Here is a 27806-nt window from a genome sequence, read left to right as displayed (position 1 = left end):
GAGAATTGCATATGCAGTTGAATTCAGTATGATCGGATTTCCTCCTGTCAAATGGATACAAAATCCAACACAAAAATAACCTATAAATGTACAGCAGAGGTCTCATGTACCTCCATAGCAGCTAAATGACAGCTCTGTACAAAACGTGATAGAGCTGCGCGCATGCCCCATAATAGAGCTGCAGGCATGCCCCAGGATAGAGCTGCACGCATGCCCAATGATAGAATTCCTTGAACGTAAGAAAAGTAAAAATTGTTTGTTTCATTTATTCTTCACAAAGTTAGTAAAATGGAAAAGAAAAAAAAACATAATAATTAGCAATACGGAGTGTTAGAAGGAAAGCTAATTTCTAACAATTTCAGATTGTGGTCTCCTTAATGATATGTAGACTTTTTCAGGGCTAATTGCTGGCAGGCCCTTTAACTACATCCTTTAGTGTTAGCCATGACATTTATGCTCAAAGCACTTAAAAACAGTCGACATCATGGATTTCTTTAATAGGCAAAGTCGATGTTCTGAGGCGCTTCTTTAGACAAGGATCCCTGTTTTAGCTAATAGAGAGGAGATCAAGATGAGGGACATTTAAACAAATAAAAATATAAACACATATATTACATGTAATAAAACAATAAATTAAAAAAAAACAAGTCAACCCAATCAGTTGACATTATGCATTAAAAATTAGAAACTAAAGTAAAAAATACCACAGTTACAAAACACAAATGGTTACAGGTGAGCAAATAAGAACAAAACAAAAGTGAATGCAAATGAAAAGTAAAACCATCAACAACAGCAAACAATCAATTCTAAATCAATATTCCATTTAAAAGGGGTTGTCTCCGCAACAATAATGGTTAAAATAGTAAAATGCTTGTAGAAATAAGCCATTTAACAATTGTGTCCCTTTATAATTATATTGTTTTAATGCTCATTGTCTTGGTTTCCGGCCACTAATGCAGCCAAGTAGAGTGGCTGATAATGTGCAGTGCTTATAAGCTCTTTTTAGTACACCTACTCAGTCTATTTAGGAAGACTGGAAAGACAAGTTTTACTACTGGGTATTCGGGACGTTTAATGTTTTTGCACATGGAGCTAAGAACTAAGCTGCAGGTAGCTGCTCACTACATGCCTTTTCTGCCAGGCGACGATCTCTGCCTCCTCAAAGCAGTCATGGACCTCTCGTCAGCAATTCAGCAGCTTCCACTAACGTCACATTGACAGAGCAGCGTCTTCTCCTCTGCTCTGATGTGCGTCTCTCCCGATGACATGATGACTGACAGCTGGTTCCCCGCTACCCAAATACCCTGTCAACAAAGCAAACTGGAAGTTGAAGAGAAGTGAAGTGAGGCAAGGCAATCACAGGTTGAGCCAGTGGAGATCGTCCTTACGCAGAACAGACAAGTACTGTAGTTAGCAACTACCTACCTGTAGTTTTTAGCCCTATGCACAAAAATAAGTTGAGTATTTGCAGTGTGTTTTTTTCTGCAGAATGTCAATTCTTTGTGCATTTCTGCAGCGTTTTTCACCCATTGACTTCAATTGAGTCAGTCAAATCCGCAGCAAAAAAAATGTTTACGGATTTACTGAGTTTTTGTTTGCATTTTCAAGTACTTACTATGGTGTTTCCCATGCTGTCATCTGTGTGACTGTGTGGGAAACACCAGCGGAGAGGTTCTTATCGGCGGTATCGCTACCTCCGGTAAGACTGTCGGTCAGAGCGCTGCAGGATCGTGCTGTCAGAGGTCAGTGTGACCAAGCAGCTGTGACTGTGACCCGCGCTAATGCTACCACCAGTTAAAGGGACTCTGTCACCTGAATTTGGAGGGAACAATCTTCAGCCATAGGGGCGGGGTTTTCGGATGTTTGATTCACCCTTTCCTTACCCGCTGGCTGCATGCTGGCTTCAATATTGGATTGAAGTTCATTCTCTGTCCTCCATAGTACACGCCTGCGCAAGGCAATCAAACACCCGAAAACCTCGCCCCTATGGCTGAAGATTGTTCCCTCCAAATTCAGGTGACAGAGTCCCTTTAAGACTGTCAGTCAGATTGCTGCAGAATCATGCTGTCAGATGTCAGCGTGACCCCGCAGCTGTGACTGTGACACGCAGCGGTGACCCGTGGTAAAATGCTTACCACAGGTCAGCAGGTGTGGGCTGATGGGACTATTCCTCCCATCAGGCTATGTCTGCTGTCACTGATAACAGTGATAGCAGGAGCCGCTGATGGGAGATGTAGTCTCATCAGCCGGCGCCTGTGCTCACAGTTTAAAATAAAAAAAAGTAAATTAAATTGAAATAATTACGTACATTCACGTAAAAATAAAAAAGCATTTTACTCACCTAACACCAACTCCCCGATGCCCTTATCTCCTAGAAAAAAAAATTAAATAAGCTGACATATACTCACCTGTCCGCAGTAGTCCACATAATCCCGAGTGTCCCACGGCGATCTCATATACAAAACAGTCATATCGGGAGATGTGACTGCTCTACCCGGCCGCCGCCAGTGATACATTGACAGCAGGTAATCGCTCCTGTAGTGCATCATTGAGCTGCCGTGAGAGAATTGACTGGAGTTCATCAGCTGATCAGCTCCGGTGTTCTCACTTACAGCACCGCTGTGTGAGAACTTTTCACGGCAGCTCAGTGATACACTACGGGAGCGATTACCTCCTGTATCAGTGTATTGCTGGCTGTCTTTGAGAGCAGTCCCATCAGAGACTGCTCTCAAAGTCATCAGGATCCTCGTGGGCTGTTATGAATTATCTTCTCTGCGGACAGTTGAGGAACATTGTGGTTTATTATTTTGTTTTTGTTGCAGGAGCCGTTGGCATGAGTGGATTAGGCGTTCTGTGAGTATGGTTTAATTACGGTTCATTAAAGGAGTCTGTGTCATTATTTCAAATAAAGGACTTTATTCTGGCTGTGTTTTTTATACAATATCACTATGGGGTTACTAATGGATAGGTGACTTATAGATGCCTTTCCTTTACTAACCTGTGGGCTTCATGTCACCTGACAATACAAAGGTGACATCAACCCCACAAATATGAACCACACTTGCCACCTCTACAGGGCAAGAGGCAAGAGCGAGGCTAAGTGCCAGATTTCACTCATCTTATAGATGCGCCTGTTCTGGGGTGGCTGAGAGCTGATGTTTTTCTCTGGGAGGGGGCCAATATTCATGGCACCTTCCTAGGCTATTATTATCAGCCCACAGCTGTCTGCCTAGCCTTTGCTGGTTAGATTTTATAGGGGAACTATGTGAATTAATTTCTGGGGTTCCCCTGTAAACTAGCCAGTAAAGACTAAGCAAACAGCTGTGAGCTGATATTAATATCCTGGGAACCTTTATGATTATTGGCTCCTTCCCAGAATATTAACATTCGCCTTCAGCTTTCCCTCTGCTGGTTATTAAAATGACACGGGAGCCCACGTAATTTAAAAAAAATTTTTTTTTCTTTAAAATAAACAGTTGCTCTTTGGTTACAGCCTATGTACATTTGTTCTGTTAACGCTCCTACATAGGCTCCTGACAATGTGTGTGTAGATTTGTGTGTGTTTGTTTGTGTGTGTGCTTATGTTTACTTATTAGCTTAGTAATGAGGGTGTAGGGCTGACCCCCTTTCATTTCTAAGCCTAGGGCTTGGTGTCAATGACAGCTGCTGCCATCAAGCCCTATTCCCATTACCCTGAAGCCACTGCATCAGCATGAAAAAAACAAGAAAATACATCACAAAACTTTTTTTAAAGGGAACCTGTCACCCCGTTTTTTCAGATTGAGCTATAAATACTGTTAAATAGGGCCTGCGCTGTGCGTTACTATAGTGTATGTAGTGTACCCTGATGCCCCATGTATGCTGAGAAATACATTACCAAAGTCGCCGTTTTCGCCTGTCAATCAGGCTGTTCTGGTCAGGTGGGCGTGTTCACAGCGCTCTTTTCTTCCCCAGCTTTCCGTTGGTGGCGTAGTGGTGTGCGCATGTCCAAGGTCCGAATTCCCTGCGCCCACGTGAAGACACAGCGCGCGATCTGCGCTGTCATCCCTTTCATCGGTGGGGGCGGCCATCTTCCTGGGGCCGCGCGTGCGCAGATGGAGTGCTCTGCTGCACGGGGCTTCAGGAAAATGGCCGCGGGATGCCGCGCGTGCGCACAAGAGATCGCGGCGGCCATTTTCCCAAAGCCGAGATGCAAACTCGGCTTTGGGAAAATGGCTGCCGCAATCTCTTGTGCACACGCGCGGCATCCCGCGGCCATTTTCCTGAAGCCCCGTGCAGCAGAGCACTCCATCTGCGCACGCGCGGCCCCAGGAAGATGGCCGCCCCCACCGATGAAAGGGATGACAGCGCAGATCGCGCGCTGTGTCTTCACGTGGGCACAGGGAATTCGGACCTTGGACATGCGCACACCACTATGCCACCAACGGAAAGCTGGGGAAGAAAAGAGTGCTGTGAACACGCCCACCTGACCAGACCAGCCTGATTGACAGGCGAAAACGGCGACTTTGGTAATGTATTTCTCAGCATACATGGGGAATCAGGGTACACTACATACACTATAGTAACGCACAGCGCAGGCCCTATTTAACAGTATTTATAGCTCAATCTGAAAAAACGGGGTGACAGGTTCCCTTTAAAATACATTTTTTAGCACACAAAAGTCTTCATTGCTGTACAAAAACGCATGCAAAAACACATGCAAAAAATGCATACAAAAACGCTCCAAAAACGCCAAGAGATGCAGAAACCTTGCAGAAATTTCTGCAAGCAAATACTCAACATGCGCACATAGCCTAATGGGTCTGCGTTATAAAAAAATATACATTTTTCAACAGTTGACCTTATATTTTATAATGTATTAGATTCACAAGAAGTACAAATAATGGGAAAACTCACTAGATTTATTACGTCATTTCTTTCAGGTAATTTTAGACCTGGACAGAAAATACAAAATAAATATAACAATACAATAATCTTATGTAATACATAAAATATATTTGATTGTTTCCTATAGCATCACTATTTAAAGGTGATTAAATGAAACAAAAGAATAAACTATAATGTCATGTAGAAAAACAAATTAGGAGCACAAACAAGGCTACTGGGTCATATGTACCATAACAGCTTTCCATGCCTTTTCTTTGTCAAAGTCTCTTAAGGAATTGCTGGAAACCTACAAGTGTAAAATAAAATATAAAGTATAACTCATTTACATGAAATGTATCTGCATCATGAAATAAAGGAACACAAAAGAGATATGACCCCAATGCACATGTACTGCATTGTAGTACATTATTGATTAGTGTGCATGCTCTGATAAGGTGTTAAACATTTAAATAAAAAACCTATAGCTGTCATAATAAGGCCATGCAAAAAAATATTTTTCTGTGTATAAAATTTCTTTTGTTGTGTAAAAGCAGCAAAACATCAAAAAATGATATCAATATGGTATCATTGTAATTGTACTGACCCGAAGAATAAAGCTGTCTTATCGGGGGAAAAAATATATATATATTTAACTTCCACAGCCCAATGTTTCACAGAATAGTTTATTAGCTCTGGGTTATAGGGTGCGTGTCCACAGTCCGTTATGACGGAGCTTTGGACGGAGCAGAAAACCCCCTCCGTCCAAAGCACCGCCCCCATACATAGGGACCTGTGATTTACCTTGCAGCAACGGCGCGTCGCCGCAAGGTAAACAGACATGTTCCGCTCTAAAAAGAGGTGCCGCAAGTCTGGAAACGCAGGGCCACCGGATGCGTTTTCGCATGTATAGTGGAAACGGGATTTCATAAAATCCCCTCAACTATCCTGTAACATCTGGACGCTGCGGGTTGAATGCTGTGGTTGTACGCAGCGTTCAATCCGCAGCTAATCCGGATGTAATCCTGAACGTGGACACATACCCTAAAATGCTCACTACACCCCTAGAGAAATTCCTCATGAGCTGTAATTTCCAAAATGGAGTCAGTTGTTGGAGGTTTATAACCTCAGAGGCTCTACAAATGCAACATGGCGCCCGCATGAAATAGAAATCTTTCTCTTTTGAGCCCTGTCATGCGCCTAAACAGTAATTTCCCCTATATACAGGGCATCAGTGTACTCAGGAAAAACAGACCACATATTTTGTTGTGCAATTTCTCCAATTACCCTTGTGAAAAAGAAAAATTTGGACCTAAAGGAACATTTTTGTGGAAAAAAAAACAATTTTTTCATTTTTATGTTCTTATATTGTCAAATTCCGTGAAGCACCTGGGAGTTCAAAATGTTCACCACACCCCTAGATAAATTCCTGGATGGGTATAGTTTCCAAAATGGGGTAACCTGTGGGGTTTTCTGCTGTTTTAGCACTTTGGGGCTCTTCAAATGAGACATGGCATCCAAAGTCTATTCTATTCAGGTCAAACATGCGCTTGAAAAGTCAAATAGCACTTCATCCCTTCCCAGCCCTGAAATGTGCCCCAACTATAAATTCTGACCACATATGGGGCATCGGCTTACTCAGGAGAAATTGCACAACAAATTGAGTGGTCCATTTTCTCCTATTATCTCTTTGAAAATGAAAAATTTTGGACTAAACCAAACACTCTCCTATGGCCACATGAACACGCTGAGTATTTGGCGAGGTTTTTTTCCCCCTCAGTATTTGTTTCAATTCTGAATTTTGGCTTACAATCAGAGTAACCATATAATGGAAACCTGTGCTCCACTTCTGCATTTTTCACCCACTCCTGGTTTTTGCTTACAAATACTGAAGTAAAAAACTCACCAAATACTCATAGTGTGCACATGGCCTAAGGCTACATTCAGTATTTTTAAGTCAAAACCAAGAGTGGGTCAGAAATGCATACTGTATGAGGTGCACATGTTTCTATTATGCTTTTCCGCTGATTGTTCCTCTCCTAATTTTGGCTTACAAATACTGATGTGAAATATTGACCAAATACTGCAGTGTAAATGTGGCCTCACTTTCCATTCCTGGCTTTGACTCCAAAAATTGCATTAGAAACAGGATATATACAGTAATTCCATCCTATAACAATCTCTGACAAATAATTTCCCAATGTTGTGAGATATCCCAAGACCAAGCATCTTAATTGATCCAAACTTTTAAATTTGCAAAACACATTATGAGTCCAATCTCGTACCTACCAGAAATGTAATATATAAAGCTGAATGTGTGTGTGTGTGTGTGTATGTCCGGGATTGGCATCTGAACCGTCGCAGCTACAGCCACAACATTTTGCACAGTCACACGTCTGGGCCACTAGAGCGTCATAGGCTATGTTGTGAGGTGAAATTTTAACCCCGCGCTTTCCAATTCACCAAACAATTTTGCCCCTATCTATATAATGGGGAAAAAGTGAAAGTAAAAGTGTTGGAAGCGTCGTAGCTACAGCCACAAAATTTTGCACAGTCACACATCTGGACCCCGAGAACGTCACAGGCTATGTTGTGAGGTGAAATTTTAACCCCAAATTCACCAATTTTTCCCCTATCTACATAATGGGGAAAAAGTGAAAGGAAAAGTGTTGGAGGCAAATTGACAGCTGCCAGATGTGAACAAGGGGGACTTAAAGAATAAGAGCGATGGCGCCAAAGAGTATATACCATACAGTTGCTAAGGTGGGGCCCCGACATGGGATACTCACCACACACGGGGATATGAACACACACACAAAATGCGCCACACACTACCACGCGCTTGAACACATATACCACCCTCAGCACACATTTCACCACACATACACCAACCTCGCCACATAAAAGTCGAAACACAAAAGTCGCCGCTCAAAACTCGCCACGCACAAAACTCGCCACATGCAAAACTAGGCTCACGTAAAACTCACCACACGTGCAAAACTCACCTCAAGGGAAAACTCGCCACACGCAAAACTTGCACCCGCGGAAAAATTGCCACATGCATAAAAGTTGCAACACATGCAAAAGTTGCCTCACACAAAACTTGCACATACTCAAAAGACACCACACATAAAACTCGCCATGCGCAAAACTCGCCATGTGCAAAACTTGCTGCACACAACTTGCTACATTAACCTGTCACATACAACTCGACACACAAAAAGTTGCTACACGCATGTCGCCACACAAAACTCATCTCACAAAAGTCGCTACATGCATGTCACCACACGCAACTCAACACACACAACTTGACACACGAAACTCGCCCTAAAACACACACAAGTCTGGTATTATCCTTCAAAAATAAATAATAAGCAGACAAACTACAAGAGCAACAAATGTACCATATATGAAATACGCCAGCCGTCAGTCACATGACCTGTCTATTATGTGTATGTGTGAGCTCATATATACTGCCAGGGGGAGGGCTTCCTGTTGGCTGGGGATTTATCAGGCTGTCAATTTAGCTTACAAATACTGAGGTAAAAATACTGACCAAATAATGTGTGAACGAGGTCTAATACAGGAGGAGATGACATAAAGATATATACTATGTACAGGGGAGATAACACACAGGTATATACTATATACAGGAGAGATAACACACAGGTATATACTATATAGAGGAGGAGATGACATACAGGTACATACTATATACAGGAGGAGATGACATACAGGTATATACTTTATACAGGAGGAGATGACCTACAGGTATATACTATAGACAGGAGATGACATACAGGTATATGCTATATATAAAAGATGACATACAGGTATATACTATATACAGGGGAGATGACATACAGGTGTATACTATATAAAGGAGAGGACATACAGGTGTATACTATATATAAGGGAGATGACAAACATGTATATACTGAGGTGAAAATGAGAGGTGTGAGGTGAAAATGAAAAGGTGTGAGTGCAAAATGAGAGGAGTGAGGGAAAATAGTGGAGTGATCGGAAAATGACAGATGTGAGGTCGAAATGACAAGTGTTAGGGGGAATGAGAGGAGTAAGGGGGAAAATAAGAGGAGTGAGGGGGAAAATGAGAGGTGTGAGGGAGAAAATGAGAGATGTGAGAGGGAAAATGAAAGATGTGATGGGAAAATGAGAGGCGTGATGGGAAAATAAGAGAAGTGAGGTGCTATAACTAACCACAGATATTTACTATGCCCAGGCAACGCCGGGCTCTTCAGCTAGTAGGAAATAAAACTGTACTCGTCTATTTGTTTTGGGCAATATTGGATATTCCAGTCTGTTTTTTGAATGCTTATGTTATTAAAGAAAACATTACATTCCCCAAGCATGTGTCTCTCCATCATATAATGCCATGTGCACTATACATATTGTTTTTACTGATGGATTTGAATGGCACAATGTATTTCTTCCATTTACCTGACACTTACTTTATTACTCCTGTAATCAGACTTGTCTTCATGCGACACGTTCCACAATGAATCCCGCAACCTCATCTGTGATTTGTAATGGACACACTGGATAACAGTTACATTTGTAAGCACTGCCTGTATCAACAGGATCAGCATCAGGAGTAAGAGCAAAACTTCATGAAAATGCTAGAAGAGGTAATGTCAACTAGTCACTCATTCAAATATAAAAAAAATTCCCCAATAAACTAAAGTTATGTCAATATGTAAAACATATTTTATGACAAGCTAGTACACAGCATATAAAAAATGTATAGATAGGTTCTCTCCTCAACATTGAAATTGCAACACTCAAAAAGAAAAGTCATGGAATTATGGAAGCCACAGGACTGACAGATATGTTACTGAAATGCAAAGGAAGAAAAATAAAAGCAATATTTTGAAAACTTTTCAATTTATTCAGTATTGAGTATGAGCTCCACACACAGGGACTCCACACAATTTCAGGCCTTGGCTGCTATCACTGAGGTATTAATGGTTGTCTGAGGAATGTTGTGCCACGCTGAAGACATTTGTGCACACAAATTCAAGATCCACTGCTGGCAGCTGCCTTTACAATTGGCAATTATGTCCCAGATATGCTTAATGGTAGACAACTCAAGAAATACTGCAGGCTATGTATTAGGATTCAGGGAGAACCCGAGAGTGGACCATCTGGGTCGTGGCTCTAGAGCCCCTGAGGGCGAGCGGACCAGATGGAACCACCCCCTATTCAGGGAGCGTTAGGAGCAGGCCCAAGGGGGCAAGGGGGATGGAGACACAACTGCTAGAGCCAAAGGGGCGGCTACAAGGAGGAGAGGAAAGGTGACAAAGAACCAGAGGTAAAGGATACAAGCAGGGAGAACTGGGAGGCAAGACTTGATGCCAGACTGGTAGGGTTGAGACACAAGTGTGGCACAGCGGAGACACAGGACAGATATGGCAGAGACACAGAGCGAGTGTGGCAGTGGCACAAGGCCGGCACAGTAGTGACTCGAGGCAGACACAGCAGAGACTCTGGACTGGTACGGCAGAGACACAGGGCAGGAACGGCAAAGACACTGGGCAGGTACGGTTGGCACTTTGGGCTGGCACGGCAGGGACACAGGACAGGGACGGCAGAGACACAAGGCAGGCACGGCAAAGACTCTGGACTGGCATGGGAGAGACAAAGGACTGGAACGGCTGGGACACAGGGCTAGAACAGATGAGACAAAGAGGGGCCTGAGGACAAAGAGGACACTGGCAAGATATGCTACGCGATACCCTAAGAAGCACAGGCATCTCACCTAGGAAGACGGCGGTAAGAAATACCTGATGGGCGCCGCCATATTGGGGAGGAGCAATCAGGTCGCGACCTCCCAGGGAATCCAGCGGCAGAGGAGGCACGACTGCGCATGCGCGGAGATAGGACGCGCCGAGACCTGGAGAAGAAAGAGGAGGAACGGTGAGGGACCGAGTCGGGAGCGTGCCGAGGGATGGGAGAAGGCAGGTAAGTATCCAAGGCCGTGACAGTACTCCCCTTTTTACTCCCCCTCTCTTTAGTGCTAGAGAGAAATCTCCTCATAATAAGAGGAGCATTGATGTTCTCCCGAGGCTCCCACGATCTCTCCTCAGGACCGAATCCCTCCAAATCAATAAAAAAAGGTTCTCCCCCTAACAGTGTCTTTGTCAAGAATATCCTTTACATTAAAGACACCATCAGAAGTGCTGGGCTGAGGAGAAAGAGAGGGAGAAGAGTGAAAACAATTAAAGACTGCGGGTTTGAAAAGTGATACATGGAAAGCATTAGGAAAGCACAGGGCCACGCGTTTCGGTACCGGGCCTCTCTGGTTCGGTTCTGAGGCTGTCACGGTGGCTAGACCCGGTCCGTGACCCTGCTAAGGGGTGCCCAATAAAGGTGATAGTACAGTCTGTCAGGGGTTCGTGACGCCACCTGTGGTGTTCGGTCAGGGTGACCGACGCTGCTATGGGGTCCGCTGGGGTGATGGAATGGCAGCTGGATTGTATACCTTCCCACAGGTGAAGTATGCCCCCAGGGCTTCCCAGTAAGTTGGATGGTGATGGTGTAAAGCGCAGTCAATAACGAGGACACAAGGTTGCAGTCTCTTTACCTCTTTACTGAAGGCTTCAGGATCCTCAATCCAGAGTACGTTTAACAGGGCTCTCTGAGACCGGCCGGTCCGAGGGGCACATCCAGAGTTTCCATCGCAGATGGAAATTGTTGCCTACCACTAGCGCCTGTGTGTTGTAGTCCTACCCTGCTGAGCATTCGGAATAGTCCTCACAACTGCTATTATGTTCGTTCGTTCTCTACAGCTTTCTCGTTCTTTGGTTCCAGATGTTACTAGTTTCTAACGTCCCCCAGGTATGTTATGGCTAGGATGCCACCCGTATGACGGGAAGGCTCGGAGCTCTTCCGGGACCCTAGAGACGCCCCTCTCCACGCGTTGCCCCCTATGTCTTCGTAGGTGTAGTAAAATAGACAGCCAACCTATAATTAACTGTCCGGCGGAGTTTGAAGTAAGGCCTGAAGTCAGTTACTACTGCGGAGTTCCGGCCACCGACTACGCGCCTCAGTAAGATGTTGCCTCTGTCTCTCGGCACGACTCCTACTGGCTCTCCTTTGTGCTTGATCTCGTTTACACTGTTCCACAATATCCTTCCCTTCATGTCTCTCTCCTGGATACCGCCGCAGGGTGTGCAGGCGCGGTTCCGTTACGTTCTGTTCGCTAGGCACCTGCCAGGTTCCCACGCCTGACAGGGACCCCCCTGTGCCTTCTCCCTGCAACACCCCCTGCCACGGGATGTTGCCTGAATCCAACCCAGTCAGCTTCTGACTAACTTCCTCCCCAGCCCCTAGTTTTACCAATGTGAGGAGTGGCCCAATAAATAAAGCCTTTTTCTCCCCCTAGTGGCCAGCGTGTGAAGTGTAATGTGTTCTGGTGATACCTGATCAGGAGAACTCCTTAGTGCCATCAGACGTACCGCCACACCCCTTAGCGGCAGAGTGCCATACTGCAATGACCAGGTCTCTGGGGCGCTGCAGTAGCGAAGCAGGTAATCTCAATTTGTAGGATCTGTCATTGATAAGACTTAAGACCTGAAAGGGACCAATGTAATGAGGACCTAATTTGTGAGAGGGAATCTTAAGTTTGATATAACGTGAAGAGAGCCAAACCTTATCCCGGGGACAATATGGAGGAGCGTCCAGGCGTTTCTTATCGTCATACTTTATCATTCTGGAACTAGCTTTATCAAGAGCCTCTTTAGTCTCCCTCCAGACTTTAGAGAATTCCAAGGACAAGAAGTCCGCCGCTGGTACATCCGAGGTGAGAGAAACAGGAAGAGGAACACTAGGATGTTGCCCAACGACTACAAAGAAGGGAGACTTGGAAGAAGATTCACTGGGGTGATTGTTATAAGCGAATTCAGCCCATGGGAGAAGAGAGACCCAATCATCCTGGTGAGCATTGGAGAAGTGCCAGAGGTAGGAAGTGTGGTGAAACGCTACCTGAGTGGGTTGGGGAACACTCGCTTGGCACGGGATTTAAGCACTCAGGCATGATTTCTCCACTTAAACAGTATATTTAGTTTATTAGACATCATAAACCACATGACATACAGTCTATTTCATTACATCAACGGAACATTTTAACAACCGACAGTCTGTTCCAATGGCAGATCCGTGTCTGCCCGTAACCCCTTGTTACCTGGAGTTACCTTACATGAGCTCCGGCTGCACACACTGACTCCTGCCAGTGCTGGTTAACAGGGGAAAGCTGCCTCACTGCGATCACTGTCCTTGGGACCACGGCACCTCGGATAGTCCAGACCCACAGTAGGAACTGTAGCTTCCCCAACACAGAAACCGTCTCAGGCTCTGTAGATGCAGCCTCTCCCCCTTTTGGGAATCCATCCCCTTTAGGGTCACTACCCCCTTTTGGGACTCTACCCCCTTTTAGGCAACTATGCTCTTTTGGGATACCGCCCCCTTTTGGGACTCCGCCCTTTTTTTAGCAACCATCCCTGCTTGGGTTACCGCTCCCTTTTTTGGGACACCACCCCTTCCCTGGGGTACACCCCGTGGACTCCCCACAGTACTCTAAGGCACGAGTTCACACATAAAAAAAGTCTCTTTTTTTTAGGTCGGCACTGGCCCTTTAAGAGTTTGCACATTCTGGACCAATGTCCTCTCACGACACCTCACCAGCACCTGCTGGTGCTATCACAGCTCCTGCTGCAGTCACACACCACTAACACCTCCGGGTGCTGATCACAAGCTGCTGCGGAACCTCTTGCTGCAACTGCAACTACTCTCCACAAGGCACTGCACCGCAGACTTCGTGGACCCGCCGATCCACCGCAAGACGCTTGTCAACTTCGTAATAACACAGATCCATACACTCGGACTATGTGGCCAGACCTCAATCACGTTATATGGTTGTAACCACTCCCCTAAATGGGAGTATGTGTGGTTAGCCAGTCCCGCCCAGCTCACCAGCTAACTGTATAAGCACGCCCTTATAAGTAAACACAACAAACTCTTTTGGAACTATAAGTCCCAGCATAACCATATCATTTTGGGCTTACAGCGCAGAGCACTTCTGCGACACATACCGGCCATTTACAATCCTGCCGGACTTTGTCTGATCACCATAATTATGCCTCCAAGCACATCCTGAAGCAAACACACAGCGTCCCCCTGGCTGTAACATGGGTTACCGCACCAGAGAAGTTAGAACTTGAGTGACTCGTTCCACTTGGCCGTTGGATTGTGGATGATAAGCGGAAGAGAAATCTGGAAGACATGGAGTAAAAAGATTCTTGCCAACTCTGGAGCAGAGGGCAGTTCAGGTAAAGGAACAAAGTGGGCCATCTTGGATAACCGATCCACGATTACTAAGATGACAGTACAATTAGAAGAACGAGGCAAGTCGGTAATGAAGTCCATAGCAATATGGCTCCAAGGGACAGAAGGCACAGGCAATGGAAGCAGAAGTCCGGACAGCAGTTGTCTGGGGATTGTGTTCTTGGCACAGGAAGGACAAGAAGAAATGAACTCCGAGACGTCAAGACGAAGAGACGGCCACCAATAATGGCGAGAGATAAGAGAGAGTGTCTTCTTGACTACAACATGACCTGCAATCTCAGAAGAATGCCCCAACGCAAAACTCTCTCTGTCTTGATCCAGGACTAACGTCTTGCCAGGTGGTGGAGAGATCACTCTCAGGGGGGCTAGAGTGATGACCCTAGCTGGATCGATGATATGTGCCGGGCTCTCCTCCACATCCATTGGCAAAAAAGATCTGGAAAGTGCATTCGCCTTGACGTTCTTATTGCTAAGTCGAAAATGAAGTTCAAAGTCAAACCGTCCGAAGAACAGAGACCACCTGGTTTGCCGAGGATTGAGCCTTTGGGCAGAATGAAGATAGGCTAAATTCTTGTGATCTGTGTATATGATGAAAGGATGAATGGCTCCATCAAGAAGATAGCGCTATTCCTCTAAGGCTAACTTGATAGCTAGTAATTCTTTGTCTCCAATGGAATAATTCCGTTCAGGAGAGGTGAAAGCTTTGGAGAAGAAGCCGCAAGTAACTAAGTGGTTAGAGGAAGATCTTTGTAAAAGAACGGCACCAGCTCCAATGGATGCTGCATCAACCTCGAGGATAAATGGCCTATTCGCATCTGGGCGATGAAGCACAGGAGCAGCAGCAAACCTTTGCTTCAGACTTTGGAAAGCGTCTTCAGCTTCAGAGGTCCAACTATTGGAGTTGACTTCTTTGCGAACCAGAGCAGAAATTGGCTTGGCAATCGAAGAAAAGTGGGGGACGAACTGTCTATAATAATTGGCAAAGCCAAGAAAATGTTGAATTGCTTTTATTCCAATAGGACGAGGCAAGTTGAGAACAGCAGATACCTTCTCGGGATCCATCTCCACACCGGACTTCGAGACAATGAAACCAAGGAAGGGCAGAGAGGAGTGCTCGAAGACGCATTTTTCGACCTTGGCAAAAAGGTGATTCTCCCTTAGGCGTTGCAAAACTTGATGAACGTCTTGTCTATGAGTGGAGAGATTAGGAGAAAAGATGAGAATGTCGTATAGATAGACCACGACACTGGAGTAGAGGAGATCCCGGAACACGTCGTTAATGAACTCTTGGAATACCGCAGGAGCGTTGCAGAGGCCAAACGGCATAACTAAATACTCGTAGTGACCATCAAGAGTGTTGAATGCTGTCTTCCACTCTTCCCCAGCACGAATTCGAACGAGATTATAAGCTGCACGCAGATCAAGCTTGGCAAATATCTGTGCTCCCCTCAAGCGGTCGAAGAGCTCAGGAATGAGCAAAAGTGGGTATTTGTTCTTTGTTGTTTAGGCATCTGTAATCAATACAAGGAAGGAAAGAGCCATCCTTTTTCTTTACGAAAAAGAAGCCTGCTCCAGCAGGAGAAGAGGATTTCGGAATGAAACCCTTAGCAAGATTCTCTTGAATATACTCCGACGTGGCCTGCGTCTCCGTAGGTGAGAGGGGGTAGATTCTTCCTCTAGGAGGAGTAGCTCCAGGAACGAGATCAAAGGGGCAGTCATAGAGTCAGTGCGGGGGAAGACTCTCAGGCTTCCTTTTGTAGAAAACATCCGAGAAAGAACTATAGACGCAGGGCAATCCGAAAGAGAAAGAAGAAGGAGAAGAAGCACCTACTGGACGCACCGGCAGCAGACAACTCCCCCGGCAGAACTCTCCGCAGGGCAAAATATTACCATTATGCCAATCTAATGAGGTCTCGTGGGTCCGCAACCATGGAAGACCAAGAAGTACCGGATGAGAGAGACGGGCCAAAACATAAAATGCAATTTTCTCCCTATGCAAAGCTCCTACTTGAAGCTCCACCTCATGTGTAACTTGAGTAATGGTCTCCTGTAAAGGTTTACAATCTATGGATGCGAGGATTCGGGGATTTTCTAAGGTTCTCACAGGAACAGAGAATTTAATGACCTCCTCAAGCCTAATAAAATTCTCCACAGCGCCCGAATCTACATAAGCGGCTAATGAAAAACATTTACCACCAACATGCAATAAAACAGATAAAGTAAGGGGTAGAGAGGTATGATTTACACCTAGGGAGGCCTCTCTTACCTAACCTAGGTGGAGAAGTTTTCCGGACGCTCTGGCAAGCTTGCAGCAGATGGGAGGCACTTCCGCAGTAAAAGCGAAGACCCTGAGTACTTCTTTCCTTACGTCGCTGTTCCGACATCCTGAGACGATCGACTTGCATCGGTTCAGGAGCAGACGCCATGGAAGACGTGCTGGATCTAGGACTGGATGGTCTACGAGAGGAAGGTGAAGGGCGAAGGAGTCTTCTCTCTTTGGCACGCTTCTGGAAACGAAGATCAATACGGGTAGCCAGAGAAATCAAATCCTCCAGGGCAGTTGAGGTGCCCGACCTGCAAGTTCGCATCTTATATGACCGGAGAGACACCGCCAGGAAGCACCCACCAAAGCCTCATTATTCCAGCCCAAATCAGATGACAGAGTATGAAACTGAATAGCGTACTGGCCTACAGTTAGGGACCCTTGGTGGAGGTTAAAGAGAGCCTCAGTAGTAGAGGTCAAATGTCCCGGTTCATCGAAAACACAACGAAAAGTCTCCAAGAATACAGACAACAGGGAGACTACGGGATCGTATCGCTCTCAGAGAGGATTAACCCATGCCAAGGCGTCCCCCTCCAGATGGGAAATCAAAAAGGCTACTTTTTCCCGATCAGTGGGGTATTGCTGGGGCAAAAGTTCAAAATGGAGGCGGCGTTAAGAAAACCCTGATAAAGTTTGGGATCACCGGGGGCGTGGCCTAGCGAGCGATGTGAGCGGACGTGCGACGGGTCTCTCTCCCCGCACCGCTCCTAAGTTTTTACCTTTGAAGGCTTCGCCGAGCGCCGAAAACCAGACGGAGACGCTCCGCAAGACCCCTGGGCACGGGGGAGAGGGCCGGAGGCAGGGAGAGGAGTAAAGCGGCGATGCCGCGCCGAAAACAGTCGGCGCCCGCGACTGGCGCGAAAATCCAAGATGGCGCCGTGGCAGAGGAGGAGGCGGCCAGAGCCAGTACTGAATACCGCCGGAGGCTGGAGGTAATCGCCCGGCTGGAAAGGTTTGCTCGAACGGAGGAGGGGGGTGCCCTGCTGCTGGGCCCAGAAGGGCCGGAAGAGAGGGAACCCCTGCAGAGGCAGAAGAGAGGGGGGGAAGATACCCTCAGTGTGGTGGAGGAGCAGCTTTCTCCAGGGAGGATGCAGGAGATGCATGGGGCAAATAACATGACACCTGCCGCCAGCCCAGTACAGGCTAAGGACTCTGAGGGTGCGCAGCAATCAAATGTGGGGGAGCCTACACTGCAGGACATTTTCTCAGTCGTTATACACTGTAAATCTGCCCTGGCCGCACTGAATCTAAGAGTGGACGATTTAACAGTTGAAATGAAGTCCCTTAATTCTGCTATGCGTAAAGTGGAGAAAAGAGTGGAGGTGGTGGAGGAGCGCGTGGGCAGTGTGGAGGATCAGACAAATGAACTGTTAAAAAGAGAAAAGAGATACATTCAGCGCATTGCGGAACTGGAATTTAAAACAGATGACCTGGAAAACCGTTCCCGAAGGAACAATCTAAGAATAATTGGGGTGCCGGAGAAGGTGGAGGGGAATAATCCTGCTGAATACATTGAGGCATGGCTTAAAAACTCGGTGGGAGGAGCAGATCTTACTAACCACTTCTCCGTGGAAAGGGCCCATAGAGTCCCCACCCGACCCCTGCCGCCTGGATCCCCCCCTCGAGCCTTGATGGCAAAAATTTTGGACTATCGGGATCGGGAAACCCTACTAAGGAAGGCCAGGATCAGTGATGGACTGAGTATAGACGGAAATCGGATCTCCATTTATCCGGACTATTCGGCATCGGTGCAAAAACTGAGAATGAAGTTCGGGGAAGTCAAGCGGCGGCTCCGAGACCTGGATCTAAAATATTCAATGCTATACCCGGCTAAGCTCAGGGTGGTAGCGCTGGACCGGGTTCATTTTTTCCAGAATCCGGAGGAGGCTATGCAGTGGCTGGATACCAATACCAAGAAAACTGGCGTGGATCGGAACCGATGAGACTGACGCTGTGACTTCGCCACTCATCTGGTTATACCCCATGACTGTGATTTTTGAAATTGTCTTGTGTCTTTAGACAGAATGTTCTCAAAAGGATAAAACAGTGTGCTCGGCGGCGCAAAGAATACTTCATGCTGTTAGCGGTGGGAGGGGGAGAGATGGACTGCAAAGGGCTTAGTTCTAGGTTGTATCAAGAGCTCTCAGTTCTCATACAGAGAAAGAAAGTTTGTTCTAGTTGAACTCCATTGAGTTTTAGATGGGGGAGTCGAGGAAAGGGGCGGGGAGGGGGGAGGTGGGTATCGGGGGAGACCTGAAGGAGACTGCTCTAACTAATCATTTTGTTTCTAGGAAATGGGAGGGGATGTTAACATTATAAGCTGGAATGTTAGGGGATTAGCGGACGCCACTAAACGCGCAGCAATATTTCAGTATTTACTGAAACAGAGGCCCTCGGTGATTTGCCTGCAAGAGACCCATCTAGTGAAGGAAAAAGTTGATATGTTGCAGAAAAGATGGGTGCGCAAGGCGTATCATTCGACGTTCTCTAGTTATGCGAGAGGTGTGTCAGTATTGATTCATACTAATACCCCATTTGAGGAAGTTGAGGTCAAAATTGACACGGATGGTCAATATGTTTTGTTGGTGTGTAAACTCTTTAATCGTTTAATATGCATAGTATCATTGTATATACCTCCGCCATACTCTGGAAGGAAGATCCAGGACATATTGGAGTCTATAAGAGGTTGGGATGGGATCCCTCTTTTGGTGGTGGGGGATGTAAATAATATAGCAAATGACCACTGGGACAAGAGTAACCATGCACCTAAGCGTAGGGACGGTAATGACACTCCCTTTGGTAATTATCTCAGAGAAATAGGCTGGACTGATCTGTGGAGGGTCCGCAATGTCAACACATATTCCTATTCCTGTTACTCGACTACATATGGCTCGATGTCAAGAATTGATGTCGCCTTGGGAAACGATAGGATGAACGAACTGTTAAACGGGGTGGAATATAATCCTAGGATTTTATCAGATCACAACCCTGTTCAGGTCTCTTTAAAGTTGTCAAGTCAGGATGGTTTGGGGAAGGCGGGATGGAAAATTCACCCAGTTTGGTTACAAATTTTGGACATGGAAAAGGTGGGGGCAGAGATAGAGGAGTTTTTTAAGATCAATGAAGGGAGCGCAGAATGCCATGTAGTGTGGGACACCATGAAAGCGTATCTAAGGGGAATTTTGTTTAGGGACATCTCAAGACATAAGACAAGGACCAGAGAGCGGGATCAGGGTGTCCTAGAGGAATTGAAGGCAGCAGAGGCGGCATTGGGGGAACATCGTACTGTGGAATCTCGGAATCGTATGAGGGCAGCTCAGAGGGAGGTTGACCAGCTATTTTTGAAAAAGGCGGAGAGGTTGAGGGCCTTCCAGAAAGAAACCTTTTACTCAGAGGGGGAAAAAGTGGGGCACTTGCTCTCGGTAGTGGCGTCCGCGCAAAGAGAATCTTCACATGTCTACTCTATTAAGACGGAGGAGGGAACGGTGGTCACTCAGGGGGTGCAGATCTTGGAAGTGTTCAGGAAATTCTATGACAAATTATACGCGTCCAGTGTGGAGAGGGGACCCGAAGATATGGCAAAATATTTGGAAGAAATTGATTTGCCCCGGTTGAGTAGAGAGGAGTGTGAATTGTTGGAAGAACCGATTGGGGAGGAAGAATTGGGGGCTGCATTGGCGGGCGTTGCGGGGGGTAAGGCTCCGGGAGCGGACGGCATTCCAGCTGAGATTTATAAGACCGTGAAAGAAACTCTGTTGGCCAAATTGGTAGGGGTGTATAATAGCTCGTTGGAAAGAGGGGAGTTGCCTTTGTCGATGAGAGAGGCTATTGTGGTGGTTATCCCTAAGGCCGACAAAGATCCACTGATGCCAGAATCCTATAGACCAATTTCACTCCTGACTGCCGATATTAAGATTTTGGCAAAAACCTTGGCAAATAGGTTAAGTAGGGTGATAGACAAATTGGTACACCCTGATCAGTCAGGCTTCATGCCAAACAAATCAACGGCACTCAATCTGAGAAGGCTGTTTTTAAATTTACAAATCCCTTCGGACAATGTTGGCAAAAGGGTTGTGGTATCATTGGACGCCCACAAGGCCTTTGACTGTGTGGAGTGGGGCTATTTGTGGTCAGTGTTGGAACGTTTGGGATTTGGACCTAAATTCATCTCATGGGTGCGGCTGTTGTACTCTTCCCCAGTGGCCAAAATTAGAGTGAATAATGTCCTTTCTGAGACTTTCTCTCTGTCTAGGGGAACTAGACAGGGATGTCCTTTGTCCCCACTGCTATTTGCCCTGGCGGTGGAGCCCCTTGCTGCGAAAATTAGAGGCTCCCGGGAGGTGAAAGGATTTATGTATGGGGTTTCGGAAGAAAAGATTGCGTTATACGCAGATGATATTTTGCTATTCTTGGAGGATTCGGGGGAGACCCTGGCAGGGGCGGAGGCCATTATTGAGGAATTTGGGAGTTACTCTGGTTTGAGAATCAACTGGGAAAAGTCCAATATGATGTTAGTAGATGGGGACTATGAGAATAGTGAAATACGGGACTCTCCTACAAAGCTGAGGTTAGTAGATAAATTTAAATACCTGGGGATCCAGATCGCGTTGCCTCTGACTAGCTTTGAGGAACTAAATTTGGCGCCACTTTTGCGGAAGATACGCACTAAGGTTCAGGCGTGGAAAAAGCTACATTTATCGGTTATTGGTAGAATAAATCTAATAAAGATGATTGTGATGCCGCAACTTCTCTACGTGCTACACAACTCCCCTATGTGGATATCGCAGAATAGATTTAGGAGGATTAAATCTCTATTTGGCGAGCTGATTTGGGATGGGAAAAGTTCTAGATTTAAACAAGAAATTCTACAAAGACCAAAGACGGAAGGAGGAGTGGCATTGCCCAACCCATGGTTATACTTTTTGGCTGCACAATGTCAACATTTTAGGGGATGGGGTGAGGAATCGGGTTGGGAGCGGACACCCTGCAGTCTGAGGAATTTGATTGGGTCAAGGGTACTGAGTGAGGGCCTGGAGGGTGGGCATTTTCGAGAGAAGGGTACTAAATTCTGCACTATTAGGCTTATCCAAAAGGTTTGGGACAAAGTTAGTTAAGGGAATTAGGGGAGTGAGGGCACTTACTAGGTTCTCGCCCTTGTGGAATAATTGTCTCCTACAGGAGTTTAGACAGATGGAGGGATTTCAGGTTTGGAAGGGAGCGGGAATCTCTCGGATGAGCCAGGTTTTGCACCAAGGTAGAATTAAGGATTTCAAGACATTACAGGAGGAATTTCTGCTGCCAAGCTCTGAACTGTATCAGTATAATCGCATCTCTCATGCATATCGGGCACAATGTAGGAGGGGGCCTATAGAGATTCAGGTGGACCTGATGCTAGACTTTATCCTTATGGGGGAAAGCACAAGGGGGGTGATCTCGGGAATATATGAGTTCCTGCTATTTTCCTTTTTAGAGAAACATCCTATCAGAGCCAGGGCGAAGTGGGAGGCCGATTTGGGGGCGATTGACGGCGATCGGTGGGACTCAATATTGGAATACGTGCCCAAGATCTCGATGAGTGAGCCTGGGAGGTTGTCACAATTGTTTGTTATTCATAGGGCCTATAGAACTCCGGATATGCTGTTCAGGGCAGGTTTAAGACCTAATTCTGAGTGCCCTAGGTGCTCGCAATCCGAGGCGGGTATCTTCCATATGATGTGGCAGTGCCCTAGGCTGGCCTCGTTTTGGATTGTAGTGATAAACAAAGTGGGACTAACATACAATTGTTCGGTACCACGGGACCCTCTGGTATGCATATTAGGTTACGTGGAGGACATTGTAACTGATAACTTGTATAAAACAGTTATTGCTAGATTGCTGTTTATTGCACGAAAGTTGATCGCTAAGTTCTGGATTAGGGTTGAGCCACCAACGAGAAGAGATTTCATGATGCAAGTAGACCATATTGTTGCATTGGAGAGGAGCATCTATTCTAAAAGAAACAAGATGGACCTTTTCAACAGGTTATGGAATCCCTGGATCGAGTCGACGTGATCTGGAGACCTTGCTCGTGCTTTTGGAACATATATCCCCGTGGGAGCAGTATTAAAACGACGCCTTCTTGTTCCTGGTTAATAATGGACATTCGGGTAGATCGGAGTGGTTCTTGTTAGGTCTCCAGGGGTGGGGGTGAGGAGGGGGAGGGAGGTTGGTTTGGGGCTGAAAGTTTATTGAAAATGCAAAACATAGATGTGTACTGTTTGCAGTAATGTAATCTGCATATATTTTTCTCACTGTTTAATAAAAACATTTGATTAAAAAAAAGTTTGGGATCACCACTGTATTGAGGTGGTTTAGCCAAACAGGGAGGAGGGTGGGGAGCGGAAGCAGATGTAGAAGCGGCCGACTGCAAAGAGAGCAACCGTTTGTCCACTGAAGCCATTTAATTAAGAATATTGGCCTGGATGTCTCGCTGCTGAGCCAACTCCTGCTGTAGGCCCGCTAGCTGAGAAGCATTCACAGGATCTGTAGACTGAAGCGAGGAGAGTCGGGTGTCCATAGTTTTCATGCAGGACATAATACGGTCTGATTATCTTGCAAAAAGACCAGCTCTTTTTGAGCGGTAGAAGCTCCAGCGGGGTCCATGGCCTGTGCTTACTATTAGGATTCAGGGAGAACCCGAGAGTGGACCCTCTGGGTCGTGGCTCTAGAGCTCCCGAGGGTGAGCGGACCAGATGGAACCACCCCCTATACAGGGAGCATTAGGAGCAGGCCCAAGGGGGATGGAGACACAACTGCTAAAGTCAAAGGGACGACTACAAGGAGGAGAGGAAAGGTGACAAAGGACCAGAGGTAAAGGATACAAGCAGGGAGAACTGGGAGGCAAGACTTGATGCCAGACTGGTAGGGTTGAGGCACAAGTGTGGCACAGCGGAGACACAGGACAGATATGGCAGAGACACAGAGCGAGTGCAGCAATGGCACAAGGCTGGCACAGTAGTGTCGCGAGACAGGCACAGCAGAGACTCTGGACTGATACGGCAGAAACACAGGGCAGGAACGGCAAAGACACTGGGCAGGTACGGTTGGGACTCTGGGCTGGCACGGCAGAGACACAAGGCAGGAACGGCAAAGACTCTGGACTGGCATGGGAGAGACACAGGACTGGAACGGCTGGGACACAGGGCTAAAACAAAAGAGTCAAAGAGGGGCCTGAGGACAAAGAGGACGCTGGCAAGGCAAGATATGCTACGCGATAGCCTAAGAAGCACAGGCTTCTTACCTAGGAAGACGCCGGTAAGAAATACCTGATGGGTGCCGCCACATTGGGGAGGAGCCATCAGGTCGCGACCTCCCAGGGAACCCAGTGGCAGAGGAGGCACAACTGCGCATGCGCGGAGATAGGACGCGCTGAGACCCGGAGAAGACAGAGGAGGAGCGGCGAGGGAACGAGTCAGGAGCGTGCCGAGGGACGGGAGAAGGCAGGTAAGTATCCGAGGCCGTGACTCTATGTTAGTATGTTTAAGGTAAATTAGCACCAGCAACATAAGGCATTGTCGTGTTGAAAGACAGCTCCTAACACACTTTGGATAAATGGCTGTACCACAGGTTCCACAACCAAATCAATATAACACAGAACTGTTAGTGTACCTGGAATGAAGACTCCATTGCCTTCCTGTTTTGTACCATGGTGGCATTTGAGAGTGGTGGCAAGAGGTCAATGAATCACCTGTAGCTGGATGTCTGGCTCGTAACCCAATATAAATGCCTTCTGATTGATATGTAAACATTGTTTGATGCTTTAGGCTTGGCATGTGATGTCCATTTTCACTTTAAATACAGAATGGACCAATCATGAAATCAGTAGTACATCCATTTATCGAAGAAGCTGTTATTCAACATGACAACGACAAGCTCCTTGTTGCTGGTGCTACTGTGAGCAACCTGTGTGGCCTAAACGTGCTACCATGGCATACAGAGTCACTGTGGGATGTCATTGGATAGAAATTAAAAATGGATCTGCCACTTGCGGATTTTGATGATTTGAGGGTATATGTACATTCAGCATGTTAGAACAATCCTCATGCTATCAATGATACCTTGACAAGGCATCTAAATGTGTGTATTTCTAAACGTGGTGTACATAGTTAATACTGAAATAACAGACATTTTGATATTTAATATTTTCAAAACTTTTTGCTTTTGGAGTTGAAGGTTCAATGTTGTGAAGTCTATTAAATAAAAAAATATAGCAGACTTACCTTAACAGCAGGTGGGTAGGTTTTAAAAAAATCAATTGTTCTCACAATATTAACAGACAAATATGCGGATGTAGTAAATAATACTGGTGATGTAACACTGCTGGTAGCAATCAGAACTTCCACCTACAGGGAACCACAAAAAATGTAAAGTTCAAGAAAGAAAACATATGTAATTTTTTGGAAAAGGGTGTGCCACAGAATAAGAAGAGATTAGGTGGGTTGAATACAATGAAATCAAACAGTCATTGCCCTCTTCCATGCAGGAGTGACACTACCGCCAGAAGCATCAACATGCTTATGCTGGATTTAAGAAACATGGCTGGCTGACAAACATGATAAATTGTCTGACTGTGGGCATGGTCATGCCAGCCCATGAGAAGGCATGAATTCTCTTGGGAAGTGGTCTATTTTTTAACATGCTTGGCTGTTTCCATATCTGCCACATACATAAGGTCAACATCCTATATCTCCATAACGAAGTGAAGAAAACAAGATTTTATGTTTTACAGCTGCAGCTATATGTGGGAATGTACAGTTGATAACGTAACTGTGGCACCCCAGGAGTCCGGTTGCCACAGTGGCATTGCCTCCTTCACAGGGGGTGATGTCATACCTGGGAGCAAAGAGGGGTCCCCTTACCAGGTAATTTCAGCATGCACACCTTTCCAGACTCCAGACCAGAAGGGGGAGCTCTAACACCTGTTTTAGGGGAGCTTCCCTATAGATTCTGGCCTGGAGGTGGGGTAAGAGGAAGAGTGAGTGTTAGTCTGGGCAGCAGACAGTGAAGGAGGAAGAAGCAAGTGAGGAGAACCTGGGGGGATTGGAGCTGCGACTGAGCTCACCCCAGGACTGAGCGCCAAAGACCGGACACTGAAGTCCGTGGTGGTGTGGGAACTGCAGGCCCAGCAACTAAAACTGGAGGGTAGGAGATTGCAAGTCTCCTGGCTCCAGCTGACACCCTGAGGCAGAGACAGAATACGAAAGTCCGGAGACACCACGAGGGAGTGACACCTGGAACAGGCTCAAGCTGCCTGCCATGTGGGGAAATGTTCCATTTCATGGACAGACTGTAACAGGAACTTGTGGGGATCTTAAGGCACCAAGAACCTAGGGAGCAGCGCAGAGGGGAAGGCCTCCAAATACACCTGGCTAGGTGGACCCTGAAATGCTTCCAGGCTGCCCGGATCTCCATGACCACCTTTCACTAGTGCCCCAGACTGCATCTGCATTAAAGATAAAAGAAACTACTGTCTTTGTGTCTTCAAGTCATTTTTCCCACATCCTCAGTCCTTTACCCCAACATCCATGATCCCTGATAGACTGTACGCATAGCCCTGGGGCCTCGCTCCACCTGTGAGGAGCAGAACCATCTCAGCTGCGGCACCATCAGCCCCAACGGTCCCCTTAAGCAGCGTCGGCTACCCATTGCCGAATACCACAGGTGGCATCATGTGAAATCCCCTACAAACATTCCCTCATCACTTTAAGTGTGCGCCCAGGGCCACGGACCAGGTCACTGCTGCCATGACCACCCCTTTAAGAATCATCCGACCCGGTTCCGAGTACCCCATGGCCCTAGCGGGCGTCGCATAAATGTTTGCGAAAGGTCCTCTAACATCCACCAACCATGTAGTATTGATATTCCATTAATATCACAGTGGGAAAATACCGGTACTTTTAAAAAAGACAGAACGTAATAGCTGGTGAACATGTGTGAGAGAGTAGAACACATTTTGCCTATACAAAGGAAACGTTCTCTTTTTGAACATCACAAATCGGATGACTAGTGATGAGTGAACATGCTTGGATAATGTATTATCTTTAGTGTATCTCAGGCGTGCTCAATTAATATGTTCGAATCCCCGCAGCTACATGTTTACGGCTGTTAGCCGAATCATGCAGTCGCGGAGACTCGAGCATATTAATTGAGAACGCCTGAGATACTCGGATAACACCCGAGTATGCTCGAATACCATGTTATTACTGTATTATTTATTTACAGCTCTGGCAAAAATTAATAGACCACTGCAAAATGGTCAGTTTGTCTGATTTTTCTCTTTATAGGTATATTTTTGAGTAAAATGTTCTTTTATTCTATAAACTTCTGAGAACATGCATGATGAGAGCATTATACTGCCTCTGTACAAATCCCTAGTTAGACCGCACATGGAGTACTGTGTCCAGTTTTGGGCACCGATGCTCAGGAAGGATATAATGGAACTAGAGAGAGTACAAAGGAGGGCAGCAAAATTAATAAAGGGGATGGGAGAACTACAATACCCAGATAGATTAGCGAAATTAGGATTATTTAGTCTAGAAAAAAGACGACTGAGGGGCGATCTAATAACCATGTATAAGTATATAAGGGGACAATACAAATATCTCGCTGAGGATCTGTTTATACCAAGGAAGGTGACGGGCACAAGGGGGCATTCTTTGCGTCTGGAGGAGAGAAGGTTCTTCCACCAACATAGAAGAGGATTCTTTACTGTTAGGACAGTGAGAATCTGGAATTGCTTGCCTGAGGAGGTGGTGATGGCGAACTCAGTCGAGGGGTTCAAGGGAGGTCTGGATGTCTTCCTGGAGTAGAACAATATTGTATCATACAATTATTAGGTTCTGTAGAAGGACGTAGATCTGGGGATTAATTATGATGGAATATAGGCTGAACTGGATGGACAAATGTCTTTTTTCGGCCTTACTAACTATGTTACTATGTTACATGTTACTATGTAACAAGTCTCCGAATTTCCAAGCAATAAATTTTGTTATTTTTTTTCTGAAAAGGAGAAATGGTCAAAATTAAAAAACAAACAAACAGTGCTTTCAGACCTCAAATAATGCAAAGAAAACAAGTTCATAATCATTTAGAAGCAACAATACTAATGTTTTAACTCAGGAAGAGTTCAGAAATCAATATTTTGTGGAATAACCATGATTTTTAATCACAGCTTTCATGCGTCTTGGCATGCTTTCCACCAGTCTTTCACACTGCTTCTGGG

The 27806-nt window shown here is 46.0% G+C and overlaps 1 protein-coding gene across 12 annotated transcripts in view; it reads right to left on the bottom strand.

Annotated features, from left to right (window-relative positions):
• Positions 1 to 241: 241 nt before the first annotated feature.
• MLC1 (modulator of VRAC current 1) overlaps positions 242 to 27806 on the bottom strand; it is a 96328-nt gene continuing 68763 nt past the window's right edge. For 2 of the 12 annotated variants that reach the window (XM_069764949.1, XM_069764956.1), the window contains 5 exons: positions 24805 to 24927; positions 9333 to 9500; positions 5117 to 5173; positions 4897 to 4934; positions 242 to 551 (listed from right to left, as the gene is read on the bottom strand). In XM_069764949.1, the coding sequence (XP_069621050.1) occupies positions 4929 to 4934; positions 5117 to 5173; positions 9333 to 9500; positions 24805 to 24927 (354 nt within the window). In that variant the 3' untranslated portion in view covers positions 242 to 551; positions 4897 to 4928. Of the gene's footprint in view, positions 552 to 4896; positions 4935 to 5068; positions 5174 to 9321; positions 9501 to 24804; positions 24928 to 27806 lie in introns of those variants that run through there. The other 10 variants (XM_069764947.1, XM_069764953.1, XR_011320741.1 and 7 more) reach the window with 9 other exon arrangements.

This window comes from Ranitomeya imitator, chromosome 4 (assembly GCF_032444005.1).
Source record: "Ranitomeya imitator isolate aRanImi1 chromosome 4, aRanImi1.pri, whole genome shotgun sequence".
Classification (NCBI taxonomy): domain Eukaryota; kingdom Metazoa; phylum Chordata; class Amphibia; order Anura; family Dendrobatidae; genus Ranitomeya; species Ranitomeya imitator.
Note: the sequence above shows the minus strand (reverse complement) of the source record. Positions and strands in the feature narration are given on the sequence as shown.